Raw genomic sequence first — 26,328 nt, 5'->3', positions numbered from 1 at the left:
AAAGACATGCAGGTTAGGTTAACTGGTGACTCTAAATTGAGCGTAGGTGTGAATGTGAGTGTGAATGGTTGTCTGTGTCTATGTGTCAGCCCTGTGATGACCTGGCGACTTGTCCAGGGTGAACCCCGCCTTTCACCCGTAGTCAGCTGGGATAGGCTCCAGCTCGCCTGCGACCCTGTAGAAGGATAAAGCGGCTACAGATAATGAGATGAGATGAGACATGAGTTTTAATGTTTTTGCAGGATTTATACAGCATAACGTCATTTCATTCTCTGTCCTCCTTATTCACTACAGGCAATCCCAGCCGGCCTGAGGTGAGAGGCAGGGCGCGCCCTGTACATCACAGGGCTAACACGCAGAGAGACAGACAGCAGTTCACTCGCCCAGTCACACCTCTGGGGGATTGAGAGGAACCCGCTGTTCAAATCTACACGTCTTTGGACTGTGAGAGGAAACCCACACAGACACGAGGAGAACACGCAAACTCCACACACCCCAGTTGACCATGAGGTTCGAACCCAGAACCTTCCTGCTGTGAGGCGATAACCACAGCACCGCGCCACGCCCATACAGCATAATGCACAGTGTAAAACTGTTGAAACACCATGAAAGGGTTGGTTTGTGGAGAATGTGACCCTTTGGGCCTTCCATAAGCACGTTCAGCGTTCCCCAGCGCGTGGGGGAAGAATTCTCGCGCGCTGTGATTGGTCAGGTTTTAGCGCTCTGTTTACGTCACCGGTTCAACAGCTGACTGGATTTTAATATTAGTGGGGAAAAGGTGATAAAACATCTCTGTTCATAATAAAAATATTATTAGCAAAAGCATGAGATATAGATAATTCTAGAAAAAAAAACACTGAAATGTTAATTATTACATGTTTGCTGAATGCTGATTTGGTTCAAAAGAATCATTGGCTCAATCTGAAAAGCTTCTGATTGGTCACTTTCCTGAAGCGCTCTGCTCTGTGATTGGTCAGAGCTCTGAGGCATGAAAGAGTTTTAGCTTCTGCTCAGGCCTGGAATTTCATCATTTTAGGGGCGGGGCCACGTGGCCTTTTGTGCTGTCAATTTTTTGAGGGCACGAAGGCCAAAAGCCAGGGCACCCAGGCCAGAAAATAAAACACTGATTTTAAGTTCACGTCTATAACGAATTTAACTTAAGGTCTAATGACTCTTCTGAGGAAGATTGGAGTCTCAGTCGAAACTATCAAGCAGGTAAAGAAACGTCTCCTACACTATTATGTCTGAAGATAAGAAAATATTGAACACATCTAAACTCATCGATCCATCACTCACTTCAAAAACTGTAAAACTTATTAAACCTATATCTTCCCATCATTTTTGTTCAACTGACACCGAATGTGCGAGAGCATCTTCAGACTGTACTACTACGCAGATTTTTCATTCATCAAAATTGAGCCAAAATTGAACCAAAATTGAGTCAAACATCAAAATGTTTGACTGTAAATGGAACATATACTAGCATGCAGGCTACTGATTAACCCATAAGAGCCCAGACCCATTTCTCAATCAAGGAAAATTATTGAGGAAATAAAATGAACTAAATAGACGACAAAGAAAACATTTCTGACCTTTTATTTTTTTAAATAGCACTTTCATGTCTCAAGATCTGAAATATTAAATTGCAAATCTGCGGAACACTGCAACGCTATTACACTGTTAACCCCAAAGTTCATTCTGTGCAAACAGTTTGAGTAAATTCCACTTTTAAAGATTAGTTTTATTGCATTACTTAAACAGTGTGAGTATATGAAGAGTATATGAGACAGTCATTGGGTTACTCATCTCATCTCATCTCATTATCTCTAGCCGCTTTATCCTTCTACAGGGTCGCAGGCGAGCTGGAGCCTATCCCAGCTGACTACGGGCGAAAGGCGGGGTTCACCCTGGACAAGTCGCCAGGTCATCACAGGGCTGACACATAGACACAGACAACCATTCACACTCACATTCACACCTACGCTCAATTTAGAGTCACCAGTTAACCTAACCTGCATGTCTTTGGACTGTGGGGGAAACCGGAGCACCCGGAGGAAACCCACGCGGACACGGGGAGAACATGCAAACTCCGCACAGAAAGGCCCTCGCCGGCCCCGGGGCTCGAACCCAGGACCTTCTTGCTGTGAGGCGACAGCGCTAACCACTACACCACCGTGCCGCCCATTGGGTTACTCATTTTTGTAATTTAAACAAACTTAAACTATCGTGTTTTACCTCAGGCCACAGTGCTGCCCTGCTGTGATCGGCTCAAAACTCAAGACGAGTCTGTGCTTGTCCGTTGATGGCTACAGAGGAAGTTGCGCCATTTTCTAATTTACACAGAGCAATTTAAGGTCTTTGCACTTTGCATGCTCCTTGGACAATATGCCTGCATTTTTCTGTTTTTAACAATGAGAGGAAATCTCTTGCAATGGTCTCGTCAAGATGGCAGCAGTTACACTTCGGTTAAACATCAAAAAGAAACATACAATACTAGTAACAAAACAATGCTAACTGCATAGATTAAAAAAGTGGCTATGAACAGACAACAGCACACATCACGTATCATATTACAGCAGGAACAAGCAGTAGGAACATCCATGACCTCACGCTTAAAGCTCGACAAAGGAAAAACTTGACAGCAAGCTAATTAGCATTTGTTACGGGCTACAGTCGGTACTCGGAACATTAAAAGTGGGTCAACGTTGTAACAACATAACATTACTGTACAAGGAATGCTTATTTAACGCTAACAAACTTAAGCCCTATATGTTGAAATTCCTCTCTTATTCGTTCGTTAATTTATCACACAGTCTTACTTCAGTCAACTTCTTCCCTCCTTCTGAGAAAATTCAACATCTCAGACGCGGACACAAGTGGGCAGGGGATGCGTTTGATTAAGTCTCCTGGTTGGCTGGTGATAGATTGGTATCATTATAGCGCGTCGGAGCGGTTCATGCCAGGCTCGAGTCCGATCCACCACTGTTGAGTTGCCCAATAAGAATCCAGAATGTCATCAAAAGATGTATTTTTTTTTTCTCAGTAGACGCAGGTGATGTTAAAGCCTATTGGCAGTCACAAGGCAGACTACAAAACCACAAAACCGCAGGGCATCAAGGCCACTGTGGCCTTACGGCAGATATTTTTTTCCAAGGGCACAAGGCCAAATTGAGAGGGCACGAGGGCCATGGGCCTCATGAAATTCCTGCCCTGCTTCTGGCTAACGGCTCACGCTGACAGGATCCTGCAACCCGAGCGAGCGCTGTATTCATCACTGTAATCCGGCCTGCAGCGCTGGAGTGGCCGCTGGGCTCCTGGGCTCCCCGCTGGGCTCTGCATCTGCCACACGGACAACCAAACCAGGGCACAACTCTCTCTGTCACTTGGGAGGAAATCACTGAATTGTTTCGATAAATTTGTGAATGTGTTGATAATAAAAATAAAATCACACGCTGGCTTGAAGTTATGAAGTTTATCTTCTCGTGTTGGAAAACTCACATTTTTCACACGAAATCCATCACAGATCTAAGCAACATTTAAATAATAATAATAATAACTAGACTGCATTTCCAGGCGGCACGGTAGTGTAGTGGTTAGCGCTGTCGTCTCACACCAAGAAGGTCCGGGTTCAAGCCCCGGGGCCGGCGAGGGCCTTTCTGTGTGGAGTTTGCATGTTCTCCCCGTGTCCGCGTGGGTTTCCTCCGGGTGCTCCGGTTTCCCCCACAGTCCAAAGACATGCAGGTTAGGTTAACTGGTGACTCTAAATTGACCGTAGGTGTGAATGTGTGTGAATGGTTGTCTGTGTCTATGTGTCAGCCCTGTGATGACCTGGTGACTTGTCCAGGGTGAACCCCGCCTTTCGCCCGTAGTCAGCTGGGATAGGCTCCAGCTTGCCTGCAACCCTGTAGAACAGGATAAAGCGGCTACAGATAATGAGATGAGATGAGAAGTCAGAGTCAGTGTTGAAGTGCTTGATTTATACAACAGCCAATGGTGTTGGAGATACACTATGCCAAGTCTCCACTCAATCTAAACAAATCTGACAGAAGATTAGTGAGCTAGCTGAATATAGTGAGCAGTGAAGCTGGAAGAGAAAAGCAAAATGGATTGGACATGTTATGAGAGGAGAAGGGTTGTTAATTGATGTGATTGAAAGTAAAATGGAGGGGAAGTGACCAAGAGGGGGGAGAAGAAGAATCATGATGCTGGATGATATCAGGAAATGGAGGAGCTTCCACTCAGTAAAGAAAATGACCCAGAATAGGCAACTATGGTGGCTATACGCACAGGACCTGCCAAAGGGCAGACCACTTGAGAGAAAAGCATTTATTACAAGAATGTTTTTTTCAACAGTGAAGAGTTTTTCATGGCTGCTTTCACCCACGCCTGTCCACCTTAACCAGGATGACTTTAACCATAGACACCGAGATGGCGTGTATTTGGCATTATGGTTTATGTGTTTGAGGTGAGGTTCAGCGCCAGTCTCGCTGATGATAATGAAGAGCCACAAGGTCATCACAGGGACCTGTGGGAATAATCAAGCCTTCTTGGATTGTGATGTACACATTAGACAAGACAGAAGCCTTTGCATTGAGGTCTACTGGAAACCCACACACGCAAATCAGTACCTACTCTTTGACTCTCATCACCCACTGGAACACAAATTGGGGGTCATTAGGACCTTGCAACACAGGGCTCAGAACATTCCTACAACGGTAGAGGGAAAAGAGAAGGAGCAGAATCACATCAAGAAAGCACTTCAGAACTGCGGGTATCCCAACTGGGCTTTCTTCAAGAGCAGAAAAAGGAACATAATGGACAAGGAGGATAACAGGAACAAATGCAAGAACATTGTCATTCCCTACATTTCTGGTCTATCTGAGAAACTCAGGAGGATCTTCTACAAACACAACATTCCGGTACATTTCAGACCCAGTAACACCCTGAAGCAGGAACTGGTCCACCCTAAGGACAGAATAGCGAGACACAAACAGGACAACGTAGTGTATGCGATTCAGTGCAGTGAGGAATGCACAGTCTCGTATATTGGGGAAACAAAACAACTGCTTCACAGGCGCATGGCTCAACACAGGAGAGCCAGCTCCTCAGGCCAGGACTCTGCTGTCTATCTTCATCTTAACAACAAAGGACACTCATTTCAGGATTGCAACGTACGCATTTTAGCCAGAGAGGATCGTTGGTATGAGCGAGGAGTTAAAGAAGCCATTTTGGTCAACCTGGAATGGCCATCACTGAACAGAGGTGGGGGTCTAACACACCATTTATCAGCCACCTACAATGCAGTCCTTGGCACACTTCCCAGACAACTGAATGCACACCAAAACCCAGCTGTTTTCAGTGACTCACAGGAGGACAGAGAGAGAACCAACAATCCATTGATCACTCCAACGACTTTCGAGGCCGTTCACACCCAGCCCCCAGTGACCCACACCAACAGGAGGACTCAACCACACCTTAGGATTGCTTTTCATCCATGAGAGGATAAATACCTGATACTCCCTATTAGTCAGACAGAACTGAAGAAGCCTTTCGGATGAGAGGTGAAACGTCTTCAAGAATCTTCAAGCAAGTCCAGTTGCTCTCTTTTACCACCCACAGAGATAAAATGATATTACTGACTCTTACTGATGGAGGCAGGGTATAAAGAAAATCACACTAAACAAAATTTTGCCCTTTTTGGATATTCTATTGTACTGGCGTCAGAAGCATTTTTAATGGGGGACATTAAAATGACATGGCATCATGCAGTCTTCATAACACAAAATCACACTGTGTCAAGCGATGACACATAAAAGAGAACTTCACACAATGAACAAGTGCAGTTTTGTCAGCCTACATGCAATGGTGGTACTACAGTAACATTTACAGATTAGTATAACAAATAGATTTATAGATAGAACTCCTTTTTATATTGGTGCCACCACAATTTCTACCATTTCATCACTTTTATCCCCCTTTCCTTCACAATCCACCTGGAATAACATCCATCTCTCTCCATCGCTTTCCTCTCTACTATTCCTTCCCCATACACTGGTTTCCCATGTTACTTTCCAGAAAACTGGCAAAGACCAGACAAAACAAGTTCTTCAAATCACAACAGGGAATCAATAAATATCATCAGAGCAGACTTGACCTCATTCTTGGCATTACAGTAAGGCAGGCCTACTGGGTTTGAATTAAATGATAGCTAACGTTAAGCTAGCTGATACATCTCCTAACATTGACTAGCCGGCTCACTGCACTAACATTTCCACTGGGACAAAAAACCCTGTCCTGTGGGGAAATTCTGACTGACTTTCTGCTTCTTTGTAAAGAATGTCCTTATGTCCATTGTGTCTGGGGGGGAGCAAATACTGCAAACAATTCATCATCAACCAAGAATACCCCATTAGGCGAAGCTTATTTCATTGTTTAGTTGAATATTAATTTAACGTGTCCTAGGGTTAATTTTGAGGGCAGATAACAAAAGAATAAGGTTTTAGCAAAAGCTAGACATTGTGAGGTTGCAGTGGGGATGACGTCACTTCCTCCACTTTCCAGCAGCTGCACCAACATGTCTGTGCTCGCGCTGAGATTCGCTTCCCTCGCGCGCGGTGAGCTGTTGTCGGGAGCGGCCGGAAACCCGGAGTGGATTCTCAGTGCTCTGTGTCTCTTATCCATCAAGTGGAACGGATTCTTTCACGAAGCAATAGAAACGGCGCTGGGTGAACTCATATTTTATGTTGAATGTGGGCGGGTCCAAACGAAGAATTATGACATGTGAAGGGGACACGCCCCCTTCACATTCAATGGGGGCGACGCCCATGATTGGGTCCATAAAACCAAAAAGCCCTGAAACACCAGGTTCTGTTTTCAGGTCCCCGGGATTTTGACCCTTTGGAGATTCCACAGAAGGTCAGCACGCCTCCACGCGCTCTGGCGGAACCGACCAATCCCAGAACAGAACTCTTTCGCAAACGCGGGTGGAGCTAGCCAATCCCACAGCGGAACTCCTTTCACGAGAGCTTCTCGGGTTGGCCAATCGGCAGCGTGGCAGAGCTGAGGCAGGGGCGGGGCGTCGCAGTGGGCGTGGTTTGGGAGGAGAGCCGAAACAAGGCGTGTAGGGACCCTGCGCGCGCGCTCAGGTTTCTCCGCCTCTGTCTGCAGGTATCATCATCATCGTCCCACAGCGCCGGGCTGGAGTTATTCTATTCTATTCTGTTCTATTCTATTCTATTTTATTTATCCGCAGTGTGTTTTGTCCTGAGAGCAGCTTTTACACACACACGCGCGCGGCTGTTTGATGAGCGCGAGAGGAGACACCGCTGCAGAACCGCGTGAGAACCCAGAAGATCCCGAACCTCTCACCTGAGCTCCCAGCGCACGAGCTTCACAAAGGTGAGGAGAGACAGACAGGTGAGGGGAGTTAAATGAGGTAAATGTGGAGAGACAGACAGGTGAGGGGAGTTAAATGAGGAGAGATAGACAGACAGATGAGGGGAGTTAAATGAAGTAAATGAGGAGAGACAGACAGGTGAGGGGAGTTAAATGAGGTAAATGTGGAGAGACAGACAGGTGAGGGGAGTTAAATGAGGTAAATGTGGAGAGACAGACAGGTGAGGGGAGTTAAATGAGGTAAAGGTGGAGAGACAGACAGGTGAGGGGAGTTAAATGAGGTAAAGGTGGAGAGACAGACAGGTGAGGGGAGTTAAATGAGGTAAATGAGGAGAGACAGACAGGTGAGGGGAGTTAAATGAGGTAAAGGTGGAGAGACAGACAGGTGAGGGGAGTTAAATGAGGTAAATGTGGAGAGACAGACAGGTGAGGGGAGTTAAATGAGGAGAGATAGACAGACAGATGAGGGGAGTTAAATGAAGTAAATGAGGAGAGACAGACAGGTGAGGGGAGTTAAATGAGGTAAATGTGGAGAGGTGTGTAATGAGGGGAGACAGACAGGTGAGGGGAGTTAAATGAGGTAAAGGTGGAGAGGTGTGTAATGAGGGGAGACAGACAGGTGAGGGGAGTTAAATGAGGTAAAGGTGGAGAGACAGACAGGTGAGGGGAGTTAAATGAGGTAAAGGTGGAGAGACAGACAGGTGAGGGGAGTTAAATGAGGTAAATGTGGAGAGACAGACAGGTGAGGGGAGTTAAATGAGGAGAGAGACAGACAGATGAGGGGAGTTAAATGAAGTAAATTAGGAGAGACAGACAGGTGAGGGGAGTTAAATGAGGTAAATGTGGAGAGGTGTGTAATGAGGGGAGACAGACAGGTGAGGGGAGTTAAATGAGGTAAATGTGGAGAGACAGACAGGTGAGGGGAGTTAAATGAGGTAAATGTGGAGAGAAAGACAGGTGAGGGGAGTTAAATGAGGTAAATGTGGAGAGACAGACAGGTGAGGGGAGTTAAATGAGGAGAGATAGACAGACAGATGAGGGGAGTTAAATGAAGTAAATGAGGAGAGACAGACAGGTGAGGGGAGTTAAATGAGGTAAATGTGGAGAGACAGACAGGTGAGGGGAGTTAAATGAGGTAAATGTGGAGAGACAGACAGGTGAGGGGAGTTAAATGAGAGAGAGACAGATGAGGGGAGTTAAATGAAGTAAATGAGGAGAGACAGACAGGTGAGGGGAGACAGACAGGTGAGGGGAGTTAAATGAGGTAAATGTGGAGAGACAGACAGGTGAGGGGAGTTAAATAAGGTAAATGTGGAGAGACAGACAGGTGAGGGGAGTTAAATAAGGTAAATGTGGAGAGACAGACAAGTGAGGGGAGTTAAATGAGGTAAATGAGGAGAGACAGACAGGTGAGGGGAGTTAAATGAGGTAAGTGAGGAGAGACAGACAGGTGAGGGGAGACAGACAGGTGAGGGGAGTTAAATGAGGTAAATGTGGAGAGGTGTGTAATGAGGAGAGACAGACAGGTGAGGGAGGAAACTGAATTAACTTGAATCATCTGTATAAACCTCCCACAGCTGGGCTTTATTTCACCCCAACGAAATATGTGACACCAAACCAGGCAATACTCTGCGCGCGCTCGCCTCCAGCTACCAGCTTGTGATTTCGCCACATCATAAAGAGCTCAAAAATATTGGAACACTGGCTCTGATTGTGTAGTAATGAGACAGGATGGAAGAGTAGCAGGTGTTTGTTTGTTTTTGTGTACACACACACACACAAGCAGGTGATCTGGAGGTTCAGCAGTGTGTGTGTGAGGTAGTGTCCTCATGCTCATCCTGTCTCTGTAGATTCGAGTCTGATCTAAAAGTCAGACATCTTTAAAACTCTCAGCCTCATCACCGCTGCTGTTAACATTCAGCTCGGATTTGTTGTGTTGATTTTGTGGTCTGTATGAAGAACCTGCTCAGCGCGCCACTGTGCTGCAGTTCCACAGTTTCAGTTCCTAAAACCGAAATCATCACATGTATGGGATTAGTCTTAAAGATAAGCTCCGCCCACAAGCTCATTACACATGTGTAAACTGAAATATTTGACATGTTTAGTGATTTCTGGTGATAATTTCTGGGCGGTGGTTGTTAAAAGTTAGCGGTTGTGTGTCATGCTGATATCACAGTGGGCGGAGCTAACGGTTACAATGGAGTTTAACAGGAGAAAAAACATTCACCAATTAGGTTTTGCTTTTAGCTCTTCAAACAAGATGTCTTTTCTTACTTTTCATTTTCCGCCATGTCCAACATCAGATTAACGAGCTGGAGACATCGGCGCAAACGCCACACCCGGCTCCCAGAACGCAGTGCAGCTGTACGGGTCTCGGTGTACGAGATGGTGGGATGGGATTGATGGAAGTATTTGTGTGAAAGGTGATGTATCTGAGCAGAGTGTCTGGAGGAGGAGAGAGAGCTGGACAGACTAAAGCCCCGCTGCATCATTCTCTTTAGTTAGAGATGGAGTGAGGACTAATGCTGCGTTCCATGTATTTCGGAAGTTAGAAGTCAGAGCTGGGAATGACGTCACAGCCAAGCTGACCAAGTTCTAGAACAAGAAGTCAGAAAACCAAGATGGACGTCATTATTAGCCAGTGTTGGTGATACCAGTTGATCACAAGGCATTACGCAGTGTTTAGCACAAACCCCGTGGCAGCGTGTCTTCAGGGAGCCGATGGACGGTCCTGTGTGTGTACGACTGATTTTAATGAGAGTTTGGTGCTTGAAGGAGCCGCTGCACAGATTTATGGGTAACAGGAGACAATGATGCCTTCAGCTGGGGGCCTTTTGAGGGACTCTCCTCAGAAGACAGGAAGTGATCAGTTTCGAGTGTTTTAGTCTTGTTAGAATCCTCCTGAGACAGAACACGCCCAAAGAATCCATCAGCGTTCTGAATGGTTCTATGGCTCTAATCGTATCATCAGGTCTTCTCTTGGAGTGTGTGTGTTTTAGGATCAGCTGTGTGTTGGTTCCTGTCAGGTAAAGTTCCTGGTACAAGATGGTGGAAGAGTTCTGGAGGGTTCTCTTGGTTTCATTCTCAGATAGGTTTTAAAATTTAAAAAAAGGTCAGGAGTTTAACACTGATCATCTTGCTACTTGGTACAGTGATGGAAAAAAGGGTTCTTTAAGGGTTCTTCTTACAGTGCAGTGGTAATGTAAAGTTCTCTCTTGGTCTTGTTCTCTGAGATGTTTTTAAAAATGTATGTTTGTAGTGGGGCGGCACGGTGGTGTAGTGGTTAGCGCTGTCGCCTCACAGCAAGAAAGTCCTGGGTTTGAGCCCCGGGGCCGGCGAGGGCCTTTCTGTGTGGAGTTTGCATGTTCTCCCCGTGTCCGCGTGGGTTTCCTCCAGGTGCTCCGGTTTCCCCCACAGTCCAAAGACATGCAGGTTAGGTTAACTGGTGACTCTAAATTGAGCGTAGGTGTGAATGTGAGTGTGAATGGTTGTCTGTATCTATGTGTCAGCCCTGTGATGACCTGGCGACTTGTCCAGGGTGAACCCCGCCTTTCACCCGTAGTCAGCTGGGATAGGATCCAGCTCGCCTGCGACCCTGTAGAACAGGATAAAGCGGCTAGAGATAATGAGATGAGATGTTTGTAGTGATCTGAGACTAAGAAACTTAAACTGTGGAGTGAACCTTTTAAAGAACCCTCGAAGAACTTGAAAGACGTTCCACAACCCCTACACTCTTTCTTGAGAAAGCAGGATTTGTCCCTCAGGGCTTTGCTCACGTTCCACAGTGCACAGTTCTGCTGTTTTGCTCAGACTGGATCTGATTGGATATGGATCAGAGCTGTAAATGGAAGTGAGTCTGAAGTGTTGGTGTTGAATGAGGACGCGCCCAAAACGTCCCTCTAACACACTTCGGTTTCTTGAGCAGTTGTTTGGACTCCGTTTCTGCTCCTTCCCTTTTTGATGAATCGGTTTGAATCGATTCAGATCCGATCTAGTACAGCACATGAAGCGGCTCAGGTCTGATTTGAAAAGATCAGATCAGTGTCACTGCAGCCTGAGAGTGTGAGCGCAGTCTGGAAGCTTCCGTCTGATTGGTGATCGGACTGCTGCAATCAGAGACTCGGCAACTCGCAGGAGATTATTAGGTTTACTGTGTGCTGTAATGTTACGTGATGTTACTGTTTTATTAAACTGTCAATAAAAGTGGAGTCAAATCTAATGTGTGTATAAAATCTGATCTTTAGGTCTAATCTATCGGTTTCTGGATTATTGAGTTTTATTACAGAAAAACCCAGGTGAACAGAAGACATGACAGTGCGCTGTCCTCAGATCAGTCCAGGGATACCGTGTGTGTGTGTGTGTGTGTGTGTGTGTGTGTGTGTGTGTGTGTGTGTGTGTGTGTGTGCGTGCGCAGCAGGATTGTGGTTGTTGCCAGGTATCAAAGTCCTGAGGGTGCAGCCACGTACAAACACGCTCTCTGAACTTTGTGTGTCCTTTTCCTGTACGCTCACTGCTCAGTCCAGTGCTCTAACACCACACACACACACACACACACACACACACACACACACACACAGAATAAACAGAATAATTTATAGGTGGCTAACGCAAGCAAACTAATTAATTAACTACGATTAACTAGTAAGTAACCATGGCAACGCGGTGTGTTCTCTGAACAGAAGTGAGAAATTGTTCACGATGTGAATGAGAGAAACTTTGATGTGAATAAGAGCTGCACTAAAACACTCCCTCATTAGGTTCCTTCCTCTTCAAGTGCCCTAGATCACAGTATCATTCATAGTGAATCAAAGAACCGATTATTGACACACAGCTGTTAGTGACGAAACATCTGGAGTGCACTCATAAACTCTGAAGAGGAGCGCCGCCTCAGGGTGTGTGTGTGTGTGTGTGTGTGTGAGAGAGAGAGAGACAGTGGCCTGGGGTGTCCAGGTGTGTGAGCAAGAGAGGCATTTAGGTAGGGGGAGGGGAACTCACCTGAGCGTGTGCGCACACACACACACAGGGCATCACTCAGAATGCACTGATACAAGGTGTGTGTGTGTGTGTGTGTGTGTGTCTGTACATGCTCACATTCTCCTCGTAACCCAGCTCAGGATGATCCGACTCAGTAACACTGACATGAAGTCATGACTTATTTATCCGCCACTTACAGAAGTATTGGCACCCCTCATATAAACCCGTAGGGGTTTTTTGGCCACAGGGACGGTATCATTTCTGTTACTTCCAGCACAATGTAGGTTTTACGTGTTTTATCTGAAAAACAATGCTCTCAAAAGTATTGACTCCCCATTCCGAAGCCTTCCTGTCGAGGGCCTGGGGCTGTACGCATGGCCGTGGTGATTTTATAAAAAGACGGCGCTGTGGCTCACGTGGCTGATTTTTGCTGCGTCCTCGTCTGGGAGAGAGTTTATAGAAACGCTGTTTAATAAGCGTGACTCGCCTCTAGTTTGTCATGTTGCAGCGTAAACACGAACACACACCTGATGTGAAACTATAATGCGTGGAGTTAGTGTTACAGGTTATTAAATAAAGAATAAAACTCCTGGGCATGTGCTGTTAGAGGAACATAATAAACCATGGACAGGTTGGTTATTTTCCTGTAGCAGCACATCCCTAAATGTTTTATTCCTCTTACACCACAGCAACTTGGCAACAATTCCAACTTATTTATCAAAGAACACATTTGTATTTTCTGTTTATAGTTACGTTTAATGTTCTGTGAAATGAGTTACTTCCTGTTGTCACCTACATTATAGCAGCGATAAACAGTTGTTCCCTCACCAGGGTCTCTTTATTCTCTCCAAGTTCATAATACAAAATAATCGCCGTTTGTTCCGTCATGTTCCTGAGAAACTGCAAAGAAGGAAGTGTAAACTCCTCTGTCCTGAAGATGTCAAGACGTACACAGATCTGACACTGGAGACTCCTTCCAGAGACGTCTCTCTCTCTCTCTCTCTCTCGCGCACACACGTCACCTTACTTTAAGAAAACATCACCATGACAATGATTTTTAATCAGTTTATTATCAGTGGAGTCTTGGCTGGACACGCCCCGTGAATGATCTGTTACTATAGAAACCATAACATATCAGAGCGAGTGCATTAATATAAACCTGCACTACTGTCAGAGCTGCTGTTAGAGAGAATTAATCAACACCTGACGACCAATCAGAGTCCAGAACTCAGCAGCGCTGTGGGTTAAACGGTTTTAATGGCCAAGTATCATCCACTAAAAAGAATACAACAGTGTGTGAAATACCATTCAACTGATCGGGGTGTGTGTGTGTGTGTTTTAGTCATCTGCCTGTGGCTTACACTAACAAGCTGTCACAATACCTGCTTCAGACGCACACCTTAGTTTTATCCTTTAACTGTGAGAGAGAGAGAGAGAGAGAGAGACAGGATTACACACACTGGGAGGAGAGTGCTGGGATTTATTCTGTGCAAATGCAAAACACACACTGTATCGTCTCCCACACGCTCATCCCGAGCTGGACGGGGACACACACACACACACACACACACACACACACACAGCTGCCACACTGTTTGCAAACAAAACCACACAGTGTTGTGACGGAGTTGACGGCGACTGGAGGAGTTCATCAGCACACGCTGCTTTAATCTCCACTCTTTACAACATTAATATTCCAAAGTATTTGAATATTAATGAGTGCATCATGAATATTAATGAGTATGTACTCTATCACACCACAGACTCGGTGAACATTAACTACACTGTTAATTATTACACAAGTTAAACAAATGAAGTAAATCCTGAGAAAATTACATTTTATCACCATGATTTTTAATATTTGTGTTTAGGGATTTAACCCCAAACCCTTCCTGATCTTCAGCGTAATGCTGCGAGTGTTAGATAGATGTGATGTCGGAGGTGAGAACGACACGCAGTGATTTAATGAGGTTCCAGTCACTGACTCTGAACACGACTCGACTGAAATGCTGAAGATAAACTCCAACACCGGGTGGTGATGAGATTCAACTCCACAGCTGAAGGTTTACAGTAAGCATGCACCGATACTGGCATCGGCATCGGCCCCGATACTCCACTAATATACTCATACTCGTACTTGTCAAACAGTTGCCGATACCATGAACCGATACCAGTGCCGATCCCATGCGCCGATGCCAATGTTCCCCGCAGCGCTTTTTGTTCCATTCGAGAGAGAAAAAAAAAAACTGAAGCATTGTTGAGCTCAGGCTTGAGCATAATATGATAGGCTATACCATGCGCCGATAGTGTTCCGTGAAGCGCCTTTTGCCAGCATCCGTTCGAGGAAAAAAAGCCTCTCCCAGGAAAAAAATTGTAAATCTCAAGCATTGAGCGTAGGCTAATTTCGTCAGAAGACAAAAAAAATTGTTCGACAACAACCCATTTTTCCATGACGGAGATGTGTTTGCGTAGTCATGAAACAGTGCCGTCACAACATCTTTCCCCAACACTGTCATTTTAAACATCTCTCCACACTCCACTCCCTTTCGCTGCCATACGCAGATAGGCCTACGCTAAGATCCCCAACGTTGTCCTTTTTTAATGTTGGCTATTCGCCTAGGTAAGGGTTTTGTAGGACAGGCTACTCACTAACAAACAAATGAAAATCGGATTTTTGTATCGGTGAATCCAACCGGCAGAGTTTTTAAGTACGAGTCCAACCGGGAGAGTTTAAGAGTGAGAGAGAGAGAGAGAGAGAGCTTTAAGAAATGGCTGATTGAGTTTTCCAACTTGTTTCAGTTGAGGGCAACGCTAAGACCAAGGAAATTGACGTCCCATCTACAGGTATGGAGCTCCACGAGCACGGGACGCGATGTTGCGAATGGACAGCAACAGCGTCTGCCTAACAAGTTCTGCGACTGAACAAGAGCGTGCTCGAGGCATTCAACTCTCCTGCAGCACACAGCAGGATGTGCGCACATGCACATGAGGGGGGGGGGGGGCATATTTTAGTCTGCATTACTGGCGATGGAAATTAAATAATACATCGTCGCCGGCCGCCACTGTTATCTTGTGCGCTCTCTGTGATGTTGCGATGGTCACTGCTCCTCCCTTTCACGCCCTTGTCTTGTTGCTAAATGTAATTGGAGTAGTTTAAGCGCACCACCAGAACAACCCTTAAGTCAACCAAGACCGCAATGTTGCGGAAGGCCGATGATAGAGGGGGTAAGTGACCAGCGGAGTGAAATGATCACGCTGCATGTGGTAACTCACTGCTCTCTCCTCCCTTCATCAACAATCGGTCTTACATGTTGCAAGAGTGCAAGTCTTTCTTGACTTCGAAAGTTGGACATTGTAATCTAATCCAAATAAATAGCAGCCTTTTTCAGAAATTGCAGCAGCTAAATATTTAATTCTTTGTGTAGGCTATTTGCAATGAGTGTAGTTTTCTGGGAGTGAATGCTGCGCGACAATCGAGAGAGGTTGCACACGGAAGCGCAGATAGCCTTGTAGTCCACGTTACACTGCCAGCAGACAGCGCCTCTTCAGTTCACGGTAGCGCTTCTTTTGCAACATTGTTATGTAGGCCTAGCGCAGCAGCGCTTACGTTTTGCAACATTATTGTAACAATGTTGCAAAAGATAAGCGCTACCGTGAAGAGGCGCTGTCTGGCTGTGTGACGTGGACTCGAGGCTACTCTGCGCTTCTGGAGCAGCGGAGATTGTCAATGTGAACCCGTGTGCATGATCACTCCAGTTAGAAAACAACATTCACGGGAAATAGATAAAGTAGGCCTATTAAATATTCAAATGCTGCAATTTTTGAAAAATTATATTTTAATAACATCAACAGTATCGGTATCGGTAGTACTCGGTATCGGCAAGTACTGAAATGATAGTACTCATACTCGTATCGGTTTTCACAAATGTGGTATCGGTGCATCTCTAGTTTACAGAAATAAACTGATTGCGGCGTTTGAGTGAGGATATCCGTGCTCTGCAGCTCCAGGTGATCAGTCACTGCGAGATGATGAAGCTGAGACAGGTGTTGTGTTTATCTAATCTACTCCGTGTGTTTTTAAATACAGTAATGTGATAGTGTTTATTGGTCTTGAGCCTTGGCATTAAGGCTTTAATTATCATCCTTCCTCTTCCTGGAACACGAAGATCAAACTCCATCTATTATTCATCGTGTGTGTGTGATTTCTGATCAGGACTTATGAGTAAAAGCTTAAAGGACCAGATCCATCATCTTTTTCTCAGTGTTTCACAGAAAACCTGAACATTTCAAAAACGTTGTGACAGTAAATCATTTCCCACTTTATAATGTTTATAATGTTCCCGTTCCTTCTCCTGAAACTTAAAGCTGTTTATGGACTGAAGACTCCGAGTGCTGAAGTGTCTCAGGTGTTATTTTTGTCCCGTTCTTCCTGTAAACAGGTCTGAAGGTGTGGAACAGTTCAGGGTCGTCACTGTCATATTTATCATTTCTAAATTCTCCACACATTCTCTATTGGGGACAGAGGGGACACGCCCTCTTCTTCCACAGCCACGCCTTTGTAATGTGAGCAGAATGTGGTTTTGCATTGTTTTGTTGAAATCTCCCTGGAAAAGACGTCGTCTTGAAGGCAGCAGATGTTCCTTCAAAATCTCAGTGGACTTTTCTGCATTAATGCTCCATCACAGAAGTGTAAGTTACCTTTACCAAGGGCACTGACCCAACCCCATACCATGGCACACCCTGGCTTTTGGACTTGTTCCTGCTAACAGTCTGGATGGTGATGATCTTTTCCTCTTTGGTCCAGAGCACACTGTAACCATTTCTTCCAAAAAAGACCTGGAGTACTGATCCATCTGACCACAATACCCGTTCCCACTGTGTGATGGTCCGTCCCAGACGCCTCCGAGCCCAGAGAAGTCGACGGCGTTTCTGGACACAGTTAACATCAGACTTCCTTTTTGCACAGTAAAGTTGTAACTGGTGTTTGTGGCTGTAACTCTGTATTGTAGCTTGATAAAGGTTTTCCAGAGTAATCCCGAGCCCATGTGGTTCTATCAGCTGGAGATGAATGACGGTTCTTGATGCCGTCTGAGGGATCGGAGATCATGGGGTTCAGATTAGGCTTGAGCCCTTTACACACTGAAATTCCTCCAGATTCCTTGAATGGTTTTGGGGTTGTATGATCCCTGACATTATAGGATTTGTTCCTTCACCAGTCTGTGTGTGTGTGTCGGTGGTGTGTGTGCGCGCGCGCAATGGTCACCTGTCCTGAATTCGTCGTTCTGAACGTGGGTTATTTGCAGTACAGGAAGTGCATTAGCAGCAGTGTGTGTTGATTTAGTGTTGAGTGTCCCTGTGTGTAGTGCACTAGCAGCTGCTGTGGTTATTTCTGTACAATAGGATTCTGTCCTATGTGATTACTGACTAAATAAAGACTCTGTTTTTTCAACACAACGCTAATCACTTAAACAATAGCCCAGCCTCTGTTATTAGCTTTGTGGACTCTGGGTCAGGCAGCACGGTGGTGTAGTGGTTAGCGCTGTCGCCTCACAGCAAGAAGGTCCTGGTTCGAGCCCCGTGGCCGGCGAGGGCCTTTCTGTGCGGAGTTTGCATGTTCTCCCCGTGTCCGCGTGGGTTTCCTCCGGGTGCTCCGGTTTCCCCCACAGTCCAAAGACATGCAGGTTAGGTTAACTGGTGACTCTAAATTGAGCGTAGGTGTGAATGTGAGTGTGAATGGTTGTCTGTGTCTATGTGTCAGCCCTGTGATGACCTGGCGACTTGTCCAGGGTGAACCCCGCCTTTCGCCCGTAGTCAGCTGGGATAGGCTCCAGCTCGCCTGCGACCCTGTAGAACAGGATAAAGCGGCTACAGATAATGGATGAGATGAGACTCTGGGTCAGCAATGGGTGGGGCTTGCTTTTTATTTAAATTTAAATCAGCCTATCATAAACATGATCTCGTGTTGCATCTAGCCTTTTAACATTAAGCTGTATAAAAGTTGAAACATTCACAATGCTAGTCAGCCAGCTAAATGTTAGCTCACGTTTGGTAGCAAGCTGTTCTGGTGATGTCACATGACCAAGTTCATGTTTTTAAATTTCAATGTAATTACAATTAAATTCTGCTCAAATTCACACAAAATGCAAATCCCGATAAAATGTAAATCTCTAAATATGAACTGATGTGTTAGTTTTTGAGTGTAAAGTTGAGCTAAAACTGCTGTGTGTGTGTGTGTGTGTGTGTGTTTAAGCACCTTGGTCTGAAGGTCACTGCCTTCGTGTCCACCCTGAGATGAGCAAATGGAGGATTTGTTTAGCAAAGTGTGTGAAGAGGGCAGCTCAGGGGAAATGAAACTAAGCAGCACAGAAGTACCTGTGCAGAGACACACCCGCTTACGCTGGAGCCACACCCGCTTATGCTGGAGACACACCCGCTTACGCTGGAGACACACCCGCTTACGCTGGAGAGATGATACAGATAGTTAAGAGGAAAAGAGAACCTGCGATCCAGACTCGTGTGTGTGTGTGCATGAAATCACTGGGTCAGTCAGGGTTATTGATGTTTGTGAATAAGTTTCCACATCATCTTGATTCAGTAGATTCTGCATCATGACGAAAAATCTTCAGAAAATAAACTTGGTCACCTGTAGTAGCTCCACACACTCTTGGGGTGATTAGCAAGTTGCTTGGGTTCACTTGTGTGTAATGGTAGTTCTGTAGGTTTCACATAAACGGTGCTCTGGTAGTCTCAGACTGGTCATGGGGGACGTTAGGATGAAATAATTTCATTTTAAAATTTAGCAGGATTTAAAGGATCTAAACCCCTTCTGCAGAAATCACGGTGTCGTTCCTGTAGGGTAATGCATCTCTCTCTCCAGTCACCACACTTGACTTAATCCCTTCACCCCTTCGAGGAGCATAGGTCATCCACTATCACCCGCCATTTATGTTGGTCTTTGGCTGCTGTCGCCATCTTTGTCCCATCTAGTCCGATGGTCCTGACTTCAGCTTCTGTTGACCGCCTCCATGTGTTCTGTGGTTGTCCTGGCTTCCTTTTCCCTTGTGGGTTCCAGCGCAGGGCATGCCTGATGTTGCTAGCTGGCTTCCGTAAGGTATGTCCGATCCAGTTCCACTTCCTCCTCTTAATCTGGTTCTCTATCCAGTCCTGTCCGCTTCCGTAATTCCTCGTTGGAGACACAGTCCTCCCACTTTAAATTGAGAATATTCCTCAGGCATCAATTGACAAAGGTCTATAGCCTGTTTGTTGATGCTTTGATCGTTCTCCATGTCTCGCAGGCATACAGAAGGACAGACTTCACATTGGTGTTAAAAATGCTCAGCTTGGTCTTGTAGCTGATCACCCCAGATCTCCATATGGGGCGTAGTATCCTGAATGCTGCTGCTGTTTTCCCTATTCTTGCCTTGATGTCTTGGTCTGTGCCCCCATACTTGCTAACAATGCTCCCAAGATGGAGAAACTGCTCGACGACTTCTGTTGTTTCTCCATGCAAAGAAATGGGGACATCATCTGCTGGTTTGACCTTCACTGACTTGACTTGGTCTTGGGGACATTGATCTTCCCACCAGTTTCATCCAGGGATGACAACTTGCTTTGCTGAGTGCTGCTCCTGTTTGACAACAGCATCACATCTGCAAAGTCAATGTCTTCTAGCTGTTTCCATAGGGTCCACTGAATACCATGTCTTTTGGTCTTTGGTCGTTTGGGTCAGAACCCAATCAATGGCCAGCAGGAACAAGAATGGGGATAGGAGGCAGCCTTGTTGAACACCAGTGTGGATGTTGAACGGATCTGTCGGGGTACCACCATAAGCTACTTGGCAAGTGGAAGGCTCATGGGTGTTCTGGATCAGGCTGATGATCTTCCCTGGAACTCCATGATGCTTGGGGAAGCTCCACAGTGTGTTGTGGTCCACGCTGTCAAAGGCTTTTTCGAAATCCATGAAAATGACATGTAGTGAGGAGTTCCACTCTATGGATTGTTCTATTATGATCCTGAGTGTAACAATCTGGTCTGTACATGATCTTTCTCCTTGAAACCCTGCTTGTTCATCCCAAAGCCTCTTGTCCACCTCGGTCTTCATCTTCTCCAGGAGTATCCTGTTTAGCACCTTTCCTGGTATCGAAAGCAGGGTGATTTCCTCTCCAATTCTTGCACTCCAGTGACCACACCCACTCCAGCAATCATCTTCAAAGGTGAAAAATGGAGAAAGTGAAGAGTGATTTAGAAAATAAACAATATTTATCTGTTTTTCTGGAGGATAAAAGGACCTGAGCAAGTGAGAAAGAGAGAGAGAGAGACTTGTGATTTAGAAAAGGGAGATATTGAAATGTCTCCGTATCCAAACAAATGATTAAAAATGTAAGAAAATATCCAACAGGAAGTGAATCATTTGTTGCATAACATGAAAAAGCTATGTCGTGAAAGAGTGACTTCCTGTTGATTTTTATTTTTATACACTTGGTGATTTTTAGAATATTGCCGCCACTTTATTTTAATTTTTTTAAAACTCTATAACGACCAGCACCAGGTGAACTGGTCAGTGCAGGAGTCACGGCGCTGCCGTTGCCCCCGGTGGCCACACCAGGCTATTACACTCTACATTCTCTTACATTTCTGTTTGGTTAATCGTGTTGTCGGTGCAGCTCTGGATCAGAGAATAAACAACAGTATCAGTGTAAAATCTTAATCTTTACTCTTCTGTGATTTGGCTCCAGAGTTAATGCAGGCAGGAACCTCTCTCTGATTGGTTACTGGTGTGTTTTATAGGCGGGGTTAATGAGTCATCTGGAAACTGAAAATAATCACAATGTGTTCTGCTGACATCAGATGGGAGCCGTGTGTGTGTGTGTGTGTGTGTGTGTGAGGGCTTTACATTAACTTTTTTGCTCACCGGCCACTGTGGCTAGTGGTTTCCCCGAGTCACTAGCCATTCAGCCTTTTCACTAGCCACAATTTTGTTGCCAGGAAATCGCAGTTTTTTTCTTCACCATGATGCGTTAAAGTTCGGAAGATCTAGATTTAATTATGAATGGCAGCGTATAATGTATCTCTACAGTAGCACTCAGGTATTCAGTGCTGTTAAGGTCGCTCCCTATATGAAAACATGCAACCAGTTCAGACAAAAATATAAACAGAGTATTCTGTTTATTGAACTCAAATTCAAGCCCCGTACAATATGAAATATCGTATAATATGAAAAATAACATTCAGTACAACTGAACTGATTCTAATATTAAAAGTCCAATTCAAAACATTTATCACTGAAAAACATTTGACGTTTTGATATGTAAGTATTGTGTATTATCAAGTATTATTAAATACATTATGTATTATCTATTAATAGTGTGTGTGTGTGTGTGTGTGTGTGTGTGTGTGTGTGTGTGAGAGAACATGTGTAGAGAGAGACATTAAATGTCCTCATTACATTCATCATCAGATGAGTCTGAATGGTCCATGAAAAATGGTCTTCGTGACCTGAGGCTTCCAGCAGGCCGTAAGTTGATAGCTGGGGCGGGATCAACTTCTTTACAATCGCGTGAACGTTTCTAACCAGCAGCTCCATCCTCTCCAGCTCCGCCGACTTCATGACAGCCAGGGACTGAAAGCAATGCTGTCCTGTAGTGACCAGCCGTCTCCGCCTGTTTTGATGTTATAGTACCGATGTGCGCATTTGACTTTTTGTGGTCCTTTATAGTTTCGAGTTTAAAATTACTGGTGCCTGTCTTTGCCAGACTTTCTACAGTCTTCGCAGTACATGGTCTTTTCGGTTTTGCTATGAACTAGCCAATCTCACCCGAACTTCCATTTGTCATTGAACTGTCTTATCTTCCTATTAGCATCTTGTTCATCTCCATGGCGGCAGCCAGCTCTGAGGCCCCCGCGGTCCGGACCTCGGTCATTTTTAAGAGCTGAAAATACATTTGTACGCTAAATATTCAACTGGATAAAAAAAATAAAGAATAACATTAAAATGTCTCCGTAAAAAGTGCATTGTTAATTATGTTAAATGTTGATTCTGTCTTCTGTGTGTGTTTCGTGCGTGCGGCTCTGAGACCAAGAACACAAACGCGAATGAGCGCGCGACTCGGGGAGGAACGCAGTGCAGCAGACACGGGGTTTCCACGGTAACCATCAGCGCACTTTCATCAAGCTGTTCAATTTACATTTTCGAAGCAGTGGAGTTGTAGCCTGCCTTGTTTGTGATTTTAAAAATAAATAATTCGATAAGCCAAAGCAATAGAGGGGAAAGTTTCAACTTATGTTTGCCTTGGATAACTTTGCCTAAAACATGGTGGTGTATACTGATTTTTTTTTTTTTTTTGTCAGTGTAACGGATGCCACATTGTTAATGTATCTCAGTTCCATAGGCTGCATGGTTAGGGTATCTTTTGTCCTCATTGCTTGGGCCAGATCAAACCATTAAACAAGCTTCAATTATTCTTACTCTTGCCACATACAGGATTTTTTTAAACTGATGATATTCAGTTCAAACACCATTAAAAGTAATTTCAGGAATAGATCTCTTGTGTGATGTGTAATTCACCCTCTCATTTAAATATGGCGGAAATGTTTGGGCGCGTGCTTTGCGCATCACGGACCTCGGTGATTTTAAAATGCTGCTCTGGCCCTGATCATCTCCGCCCCTTTTTCCCTCAGCAGCAGGGTTTGAAACTCCAGCTATGTGCCGCCACATAGTGCGCTTGTCAGTCGTCAGCAACTTTGTCGCTTCGTTCATTAACCGCAGGTTACCGCATCACTGATTTTATCTGAGCTGTTAACGAACGTTCTAAACAATTCTAACATGTTGTCAGAATGTTTATGCAGGTGCTCATGGGAGTTGTCGGCGCGTAATATTACATTGCAATGCGTTTATTATATCAGATGCCTTCAGAGAAAACTACAATTAAAATATATTGTTATACCACAGAATAAACCACCCGCCAAAGCTGAATTTTACCCGCATTTGGCGGGTGGGCGGGTGCTAATGTAAAGCCCTAGTGTGTGTGCATGTGTGTGTGTGTGCACGCATGTTTCAGAGCCATCGACTTTGAAACAAATGACTAGTGATGAGAGAACCTGCTTTTACTTCTTATCAGACTGTACTCTGACCTGTGTGTGTGTGTGCGTGCGCGCGCGCGCGCTCATGCATTTGCTCATATATTGATCTGTGTTATTTCCTGCTTGCACATCTGCAGTTACATCATGCTTGTGTGTGTGTTTTGCCTGCAGGGAACATACTTTCAGATTCTCCTGGATGTCTCCAGTTTTATGTTTTGCTTTCGGTTGTGTGTGTGTGTGTGTGTGTGTGTGTGTGTGTGTGTGAGAGATATACACTGCAGTTGGATCCACCCAGCTTTATTTCTGAATGAAGACAATTTAAAGAAAGCACACAAGCACAACTTTATTCATCACACACTTGTGAAATTCCTCCCTGAATTTAACCCATCTGAAGCAGTGAACACACACACACACACACACACACACACACACACACACACACACACACACACACACACACACAGAGCAGTGGGCAGCCATGCTAACAGCGCCCAGGGAGCAGTCGGGAGTTCGGTGCCTCGCTCAAGGGCACCTCAGCCCAAGGCCGTTCCATATTAACCTAACCTGCATGTCTTTGGACTGTGGGGGAAACCGGAGCACCCGGAGGAAACCCACACAGACACGGGGAGAACAAATTAATGACATCAATGCAGACCCATCATACAGGTGTGTGTGTGTGTGTGTGTGTGTGTGTCTAAAGATTAGAGAGAGCGTCGTCTCTCACAAAACAGTAAGAATGCAATATTGGAGACAATGAAGGTCTGAAAAAAGTGGGGGGCAGTGTGTGTGTGTGTGTGTGTGTGTGTGTGTGTGTGGGGTGAGAGAAAGGAAGAAAGAATTTGTGTTGCGCAGCTGAGACAGAATGACGGAAATATCAAATGAGAAATAAATTTACTATAAACATGTTAACAAACCCACAGATGGAGGGAGACGGGAACAGACGGAGACACTTAGGCAGTTGCGGGAGGGACAAGAAGACGGGCACGGACAGACGGAGATGGGAAGGGGGGGCATGGACAGGGACGGGTTGATGAATGGACGGACAGATAAACCACCAACAGACTTAAACCAAGACAGACAGACAGATGTTCTTGGAGACACAGAATAAATAGATGGACAGCCAGATAAATGTGGAGTCAGAGACGGTCAGACAGATGGAGGTTACAGAAGGTTTTTTTTTCCTTCCTCTCGTCTCTTTCACAGGGTGATGATCTGTGTACTGCTGATTTTACACAAACATTCTGACGCTGTTCCTCAGGAGATTCCACTGAAATGCTTATCGTGATGTCGTCCAGAGACAGTTGAGAATCGATTGAGGTTTGGAGATGGACAGATTCGCCTCCTCTGTAATAAGAGTAGACGACGCTGTTGGAACACGTTTCGGTGCTCTGCTGGAACACGTCTGTACGCTCGGTGTGCTCCTGTCTGTACACCACAGATTAGTTTACACACGTACTGTGAAGAACAAAGGTGAAAAGAATTTAACTTGAGTTACGTCATATGTGACCAAAGAAGAACCACGTTTAATTTCTTTACACACCGTTTATAACATTCCGAGAGTCGGCTACAGGGAGTGAAGCAGAAATAAAAAAAGGTAAAGGTCAGTTTGTGAAAAGCTTTTGTCAAAATATAGATATAAAACTCAATCGGTCCGCTCCGTCAAACGCGGTCGGTCCGCTCCGCAACACAGCACTTTTACTGCACTGACCTGAAGGAACGTGAGGATGCAGTAGAATGATTATGGTGTGTGTGTGTGTGTGTGTGTAGATGACATGGCGTCCTCAGTACCGCAGCTCAAAGTTCCGTCACGTGTTTGGTAAAGCTGCCACTAAGGAGAACTGCTACGATGGAGTGCCAATCACCCGCAGTGTCCATGACAACCAGCTGTGTGCCATCAACCCACGCTTCATTGCCGTCATCACGGAGTGTGCAGGGGGCGGAGCCTTCCTTGTCCTCTCCATCAGTCTTGTAAGCTATTTATCTGTCTAAATGCTGGTCAGTTACACTGTGTGTGTGTGTGTGTGTGTGTGTGTGTGTGTGTGTGTGTGTGAGAGAGAGACTGCAGAAGATTAAATAGGACAAACAACTGTTTTATCAGGTCTGAGTTACCATCGCCATGATTGTCTCTCTCACACACACACACACACACACACACACACACACACACACACACACACACACACACACACTTTCTGAAGGTGTGTACACTCTTGGCTTGAGATGTTCTGATGATGACATGTTTACCCACAATCCCCTGCAGGACTGAACATGAGGAGGCTCAGGAGAAACATCTGGAACATCACAACTTACTAACTAACTTTTTTTTTTTTCTTTCCTTCATCATTTATTTTCCTCTTTCTGTCCTGAAGGTAGAGGGGTGTGTGTGTGTGTGCGCGCACGCTGATTTGTACATGCTTGAGCAACACACAGTTGCTCAATATCAATGTTTATCAGCTCCTCTGATCACTGCATATCTCTCTCTCTCTCTCTCTCTCTCTCTCTCTCTCTCTCTCTCTCTCTCTCACACACACCCCTATTGCAGTGCATTGTGGGATGTAATGGATCCTGTGGACTTTTTCACCATAGTGCTTTGGGACGTTGTGCAAAAAATTTGAATAACAAAAATGCAGTCTGATCTTCGCAAGTGGCGTGCGCGCACACAAACAAACACACACACACCCCTTCAGGACAGAAAGAGAAAAATGGAGATAATGAAGGAAAGAAGGTTGGTCACTTGTGATGTTCCAGATGTTTCTCCTGAGCCTCCTCATGTTCAGTCCTGCAGGGGATTGTGGGTAAACATGATGTCATCAGAACATCTCAAGACAAGAGTGTACACACCTTCAGAAAGTGTGTGTGAGTGAGAGAGAGACACATGTT

General features: G+C 45.2%; 1 protein-coding gene across 3 annotated transcripts in view; it reads left to right on the top strand.

Moving 5' to 3' along the window:
* The first annotated feature begins 7,101 nt into the window (after positions 1–7,101).
* coro2aa (coronin 2Aa) overlaps positions 7,102–26,328 on the top strand; it is a 42,191-nt gene continuing 22,964 nt past the window's right edge. For 2 of the 3 annotated variants that reach the window (XM_060926642.1, XM_060926640.1), the window contains exons 1-2: positions 7,102–7,398; positions 25,216–25,416. In XM_060926642.1, the coding sequence (XP_060782625.1) occupies positions 25,216–25,416 (201 nt within the window). In that variant the 5' untranslated portion in view covers positions 7,102–7,398. Of the gene's footprint in view, positions 7,417–25,215; positions 25,417–26,328 lie in introns of all 3 variants that reach the window. The other variant, XM_060926641.1, reaches the window with a different exon arrangement.

This window comes from Neoarius graeffei, chromosome 7 (genome assembly GCF_027579695.1).
Source record: "Neoarius graeffei isolate fNeoGra1 chromosome 7, fNeoGra1.pri, whole genome shotgun sequence".
Classification (NCBI taxonomy): domain Eukaryota; kingdom Metazoa; phylum Chordata; class Actinopteri; order Siluriformes; family Ariidae; genus Neoarius; species Neoarius graeffei.
This window is presented reverse-complemented; position numbering and strand designations above follow the sequence as displayed.